Source organism: Elephantulus edwardii, unplaced genomic scaffold (genome assembly GCF_000299155.1).
Source record: "Elephantulus edwardii isolate Elephantulus edwardi_28Jun2011 unplaced genomic scaffold, EleEdw1.0 scaffold00028, whole genome shotgun sequence".
In the NCBI taxonomy this organism is placed as follows: Eukaryota; Metazoa; Chordata; class Mammalia; order Macroscelidea; family Macroscelididae; genus Elephantulus; species Elephantulus edwardii.
The window spans coordinates 6,918,482-6,925,207 of NW_006399778.1; the positions used below are offsets into that span (position 1 = coordinate 6,918,482).

Below are 6,726 nucleotides of genomic sequence, written 5' to 3' on the forward strand. Positions count from 1 at the left end.
TTTCACTCAGCATAATGTCCTCCAGGGTCACCTATTTTGAATAATATTGCATGAGTTCTTTGTTTTTCAATGCAGCGTAATATTCCATTGTGTGACTATACCACAGCTTCTCTATCTATTCATTTGTTGATGGGCACTTAGGTTGTTTCCAACTCCTTGCTATTGTGAACAAAGCCAAGATAAACACGGGTGTGGTCAAAACAGGATTTATACTATTCACAACATTCATTTCCATTTTCTGGAAAAGCAAGGTACACCTGTATCTCCAACTCTTTTGAGACTCACAGCTCTAGACCTCAAAGAAAGAATTAACAACATGAGTGTGGGTATCTGAAATCTCTGCCCTAGGCAAATTACTTATTAAACAGTAAAATAGAGTTTGTACCACTGTCATAGGAGAACTAATTCGTATCACTGAGAACATCCATTTTCCAAACTTCAAATTATCAATGGGAGTGCAAATGGAAAAGCAGGCCTCTGAGGATTGGTGTACAGGTGCCATGCCCATGCCCCAGCCCAGCCATTATTAGACATCATAATCTAGGACATTGTTGTTGTTGTATACCAGAGTCAGAACTGACCCATAGCTGACCCTCTAGCAGGTTTTCAGAGGCAGTTAATCACATGGGAGGAGATTGTCCATCCTTTCTCCCGAGGATCAGCTGGTGGCCTCCAACCGCATGCCTTTGGGATTTCAGCACAGCTTCTTGACACTCTGCCACCAGAGCTCTAGGATCTATGACATTAATCTATTTTAATTAATATTATAATCCACCCCATGCTCTGCTGGAGAAGGAGGGGCAATTCTCCTGTGCCAGGTGGATCCAAGTTGATGATACACAACAAGGAAAAAAGAAGAAGAAAAGGCGTGTTCCTTTGCATTGGTGTGGGTGTAAGCGGCTTAGGAGTAAGGTTAGTGGCATTCAAAATGGTCCAGCCTCTAACCTACCTTCTAACAACACGAGGCTGTCCCGAACCACTGGTAACAGAATTGTTTACCTTTATACCAAGAAGGTTGGAAAAGCACCAGAATCTGCTTGTGGTGTGTGCCCAGGCCGACTATGAGGGGTTCGTGCTGTGAGACCTAAAATTCTCATGAGGTTGTTAAAAAAACAACCAAAAAAAAAACCCCCAAACCTGTCAGCAGAGCTGATGTGGCTCCATGTGTGCTAAGTGTGTCCGTGACGGGATCACGTGTGTTTTCTTATTGAGGAGCATAAAATTTTTGTGAAAGTACTGAAGACACAAGCTCCAAAAAGCTAAATAAAAAATGGCACATTTCTAATAAAATTTTTAAAAAAAGAAATCAAGAAATGTTGTTTAGGGAGCTCTGGTGGCCTAGTGGAAAGAAGCTGCACTGCAATCCCGAAGGTGCATGGTTTGAATCCACCAGATGCTCCAATGGAAAAGGAGGAGCAGTCTTCTCTTGTGCCAGTCCAATCCAATTTATGGTACACAACAAGAAAAGAAAAATTAATGTTCTAAAGCAAAATGCTTACGAACAACTGAATGAAAACCCAAGGTGATTTGTAAACTATCACTCAAATTTTAAAAAGTTAATAGAAATAATTTTCTACCCAAAACCGTATAGGAGAGAGACAATAGACAATAAAAGATTGTTTAGACAACGTAATTAATTCATTATGTCAGTCAGTTGTAGTTAATATTAAAAACAAAATGTCAGTGAATGATTGAAAAACTAATATGATTTCTAAATTTCAACTAAAATTAAAATTTTTCCCCCTATGTCCTTATGAGACAGTTTTGCTCTTTCGTGCAAACTTCTTTTTGTTACAGAGAGCTCTTGTAGCTTAGTGGTAAGGAGTTGCACTGCCATCCGTAAGGCACGTGGTTCAGACCCACCAGTGGCTACGCAGAAGAAAGATGGACAGTCTCCTCCCATGCAATTAACCGCCTCTCAGAACCTGCTGGAGGGTCAGCCAGCAGTTGGTTCTGGCTCGACGACACACAGCAACAGTAGTCTTTACAGAGTGCCTAGTGAGTTTAAAATGTTGGCCTTTTGCAGCTGAGCACTTAACCACTGTTCCACCAGGCCACAAAGCCTACAATATTTGTCACTTAGTCTTTTATAGGAAAATTTTCAAGATCCCTGTAGTACAGCACAATATGGATTACATCTAAACATTTAAAAAAAAAATCCTCCCCACCAGACCAATAAGCAGCATCAGGATAGATGGAAAAAAGATTTGAAGGTGTAAGGATTTCATCTCACTTGGATCCATAATCTACACCCGTGGTACCACAATCAAGAAATCAAGACTGTTTGCATTGAGGGAAACCTGCTGTCAGGGACCTCTCCAGAGTTCTAAAGAGGAGTGATGTCAGTTTAAAGCAAAGGTGTGCCTGATCCACACCAGTCTTCTCACTTACTTGTTATGCATCTGAATGTTGAACAGTGACTAAGGAGAAAGAATCAGTGTCTGAGTTGTGGTGTTGGAGAATAGTACTGAATATTCCATGGACTGCCAAGAGAACAAACAGGTATGCCTTAGAGAAATTCCAATGGAAGTGCTCCTTAAAGGCAAGGAGGGCAAAACTTCATCACACATACTTTGGGCATGTTGTTTAGAGGGGCCAGTCCTTGGAGAAGGACATCATGCTTGGAAAGGTGGAAGGTCACCGGAAGAGAGGAAGAACCTCAACAAGATGGATTGACACAGGGGCTGTAACAGTGAGCTCAAGTACGTTGCAGATGATGAGATTGGTTCAAAATAGGGCAGGGTTCAGCCGCATTCTTATTTGTTTGCAGTCAGCTCAGTGGCACCTAACAACAGTATATCACAGCACAAGGAGGACAAGTCTTGAAATGCTTAGATTTGTGATAATGATCTCAGGTTCTAGATAAAGCTGCCTTTTAGCCACATGATCAGTCACATGATAGTCCATTTTTAAAGCCCTGTAGTTCCCCACACCAACCAGTGAATTTATACTCACATGGGCAGTATTTTTTTTTCTGCCCCAAACCAGCAAATTAAATTTGCTTGTTGTTTTAATCATGTTGATAAAATTTGGTTGTCACCTCTTTAAATGAGAGATAAGTCATATAACTTTAATAAAGCAGACAAGGTAACTTTCTATCATCTGTTGTTTCACAAATGCTAAAAATGTCTCCTCAGCAGGGTTGAAGGATCCAAGAGTTGTGGTTCATTTCTTTTCCCTACCAGTTCCCTCTGTCCCTCCAGGCTTCTAACTTGACTGGTATCAAGGACTGGCTTACTTGAGGTTGCTGTCATATCTGGAGCAGCACATGGGACATGTGACAGCAGCAACTCACGGGTGTCACGAATACAGACTTGTACAAGTATATTTCCTGCAGTAAGTTCCCCAACCATTCTTAAAACTGCAGGCTTGCTGCACATGACCTTGGGAGTTGGGTCCTTTACTCATATAGTTTCCATGTCCACAGATATGTAGTCCTGACCACAAAGCATCATGAAGGCTTCACAAACTGGCCAAGTCCTGTGTCTTGGAACTGGAACTCTGAGGACGTGGGACCCCATCGTGATTTGGTTGGGGAACTGGGAACAGCTCTCCAGAGCAGGTATGTTTCTGGAGATAGTTCATTTCCTCATCCCTTTTTTTTTTCTTTAATCTGGTCATCCAGTGTTCTATGCCATCTTTACTCTGGGGTATTTTCTGGATTGCTTGTAATAGATGATTGCAATAACTTGAAGTCCTTCTGGCCTTTGGATTAGCAGTGTTTGAAACTTGTGGTTTTCACATGACCAAGAATGATGCACTTCATGCCTCTTAGGTAATGGATGCCCAGCACAAGTTATGAGTTCAATCTGTTGTCAGCACAGGAGTCCCTCTGGGACACTCCCAATCTCAGGCCTTTCCAGCTTGGGTCCTAGATCTGATGGAGACCTTAGCAGTCAGCATAGAGTTTTGTAGACTTCGAGGGAAAGTCTGAGTAAATGGTAAATCAAGTATGAGATTGAAAAGCAGCAAAAAATGAGGTAAAGAGGTACGTGGAAATAGTTGCCATTTAATAGGAAGTAACTTCCTGAGATCAGAGGTAGGAAACAGCAGAGCTGGATGGAATTTGAACGCAGGTATTCTGGTGACCCTGCAGTCCAAAAAGGAAAAGTGGGGCCTGGGCCACTCCCAACCTCAGCTCTGGTGATTGGGTAAAATTGTTGTCCCATTACAGGGACAGGTCAGCTGTCTGTGTGAGTAGAGTTTCATTGGGCACAGGCACACTCATTAGTTTATGCTTTGTTTATGGCCACTTTCAAGCTGCAATTTACTGCAGTTTCAGAATTAGTTGATAGAGAACCTAATAGGCCAGAGTCTTAAATATTTCTACTTTTTTGCTCTGTTTATGCCTTTGCAGTGTTACCACAACATTACTTCCATTAACCCAAACCACTGCTATCAAGTTAATTCTGACACATAGTGACCTTCCATCAAATTTCGAAGGATGTAAATCTTTTCAAGGGGAAGCTGTCTTTCTCCTGCAGAACGCCTGGTGGATTCAAACTGCTGACATTTTGGAGGACCCCAATACATCATGCACTAAGCCGGTTTTGAGACAGTTGTCTTAAAAAATGGTTTAAATGATATCTTGATATTGAAATATTTATGTATAAAGACTGCTTGAGTATATTATAAAAAACAGAGAAACTAAATCTTTTTCCCTTAAGTGAATGATGATGATATAAGTTGAGAAAATTCTTTGAATCCCAACCTGCCTTCGTGCTGCTCTTGGGAGTGTCTTTAAGAAATAGAAATGCTGAAACTTTATTTTTTTTTAACTTAATGACTTTTTTTGTTTGTTTTTCTGTTTAAGGGACATACGTTATGGACTTTATCATTCGCTCTTAGAATGGTTCCATCCACTCTATCTACTTGATAAGAAAAATGGTTTCAAGACACAGTATTTTGTGAATTCAAAAACAATGCCAGAGCTATATGATCTCGTTAATAGGTAAGAAACATGTTTTTGGCAGGCCAATCATCAGTGAATTCAGAGCCTCCATGGTGGTGTTGTAAGATATTGTTGACTTTGTTCTGACAAGTAGTTAACACTCTGTCCAGCAGAATAAAGCATTTCCCAGTCCTGGGCGGTTCCTGTAATTGTTGTGAGGTTTGAGCCCATTGTCACAGCCATTTTGTCAATCTGTCTGAAGATTTCCTGGTTTTTGTTGACTTTCTGCATCTTTACAGAAGCAGACTGCCATTTCTCAGTTGCTGCTTCTTGCTGTCCTGTGCTATCTTTAGTTTCACACCACTTGTTCTGTGTGTGTGTGTGTGTGTGTGTGTGTGTGTGTGTGTATCTGTCTCTCTATCTATTAAATCTAGGTGGTTCTTAGCACAGGAACCCCGAGTCCAATGGACAAACTTAGCCTTTGTCTCTTCTTAGCAGTAGTGAGGTCCTACTTGTCTTTGGAATGTTTCATTTGAAACTTAATGAGACAGCAAAACTAACCAGTCCCCTCACTAGGATTCCATACACCTTACTTGTATGTGCATTAGTTTTATTATTAGCAACTTATGCAGTTGCCTTGGTGGGTCACATATGCTTCATTTGCATTGCATAATTCTACTCATTTATTTATGTGCATTTGACTGTGTGGATCATAACAAATTATGGCTAACATTGAGAAGAATGGGAATCCTAGAACACTTACTTGTATATGAAACCTATACCTAGACCAAGAGGCTGTTTTACAGAGCAAGGGAACACTGTTGCTGTTGTTATGGGCCATCAAGTCACCTGCAACCCTGTGTACAGCAGCTCTGAATCCTGCCCTGTCCTGAACCAGTCTCACTGATTCCAACACACCTACCCCCATTACCCCAGGTACTGTATCAATCCTTTTCATCTGGGCTCTTTTTCTCCTGCACTGTCCCTCTACCCTTCTGAGCATCTTGTCCTTCTCCAAGGACCTGTCCTTCCTGGCCACCTGCCCAAAGTATGTGAGACAGAGCTTCAAAATCCTAGCCTTCAAGGAAAAACTTGGTTTCCCTTTCTTCAAGACAGATTTGTTTTCTTGGCCGTCCGTGGTATTTTCAAGACTTCTCCAGCTCTACAACTCGATGGTTTAAAATTGAGAAAGATATGCATCAGGGTTGTATCCTTTCTCCATATCTATTCAAGCTATATGAAGAGAAAAATTATTTGGAAGCTGGACTCTGTGAAGAATACGACATCAGGATAGGAGGAAGACTCATCAACAACCTAAGTTATGCAGATGACACAGCCTTGCTTGCTGAAAGTGAGGAGGACTTGAAGCACTTGTTGCAGAAGATTAAAGCATACAGTCTTCAATATGAATTACATCTCAATGTCAAGAAAACAGAAATTCTCACAACCGAGCTGATAGGCACCATCATGATAGATGGAGAAAAGATTGAAACTATCACCTACAATCAGGAGAAGATAAAGTAGATAAATGAATTAAATCCCTATGCACATCCAAAAACTTCTCCAACAGGGTAAAAAGGGAAGACACCGACTGGGAAAAAGTATTTCATAATGACAAATCAGATAAGGGACTTATATCCAGAATTTATAAAATACTTGAGCACACCAAGATAAAGGTAAATAATCCAGTTGAAAAATGGGCACAGGATATGAACAGACACTTCACCAAAGAAGACATTCAGATGGCCAACAAGCATATGAAGAAATGTTCAAAATCCCTAGCTCTAGGGGAGCTCTGGTGGCCTAGTGGCAAGGAGCTGCAACTACAATCCCAG

General features: G+C 41.0%; 1 protein-coding gene across 1 annotated transcript in view; it reads left to right on the forward strand.

The window, feature by feature from the left end:
* FUCA1 (fucosidase, alpha-L- 1, tissue) overlaps positions 1-6,726 on the forward strand; it is a 30,544-nt gene that overhangs the window by 8,600 nt on the left and 15,218 nt on the right. The window contains exons 2-3 of the mRNA XM_006883660.1: positions 3,428-3,562; positions 4,814-4,951. Coding sequence (XP_006883722.1) covers positions 3,428-3,562; positions 4,814-4,951 — 273 coding nt within the window. The remainder of the gene's footprint in view (positions 1-3,427; positions 3,563-4,813; positions 4,952-6,726) is intronic.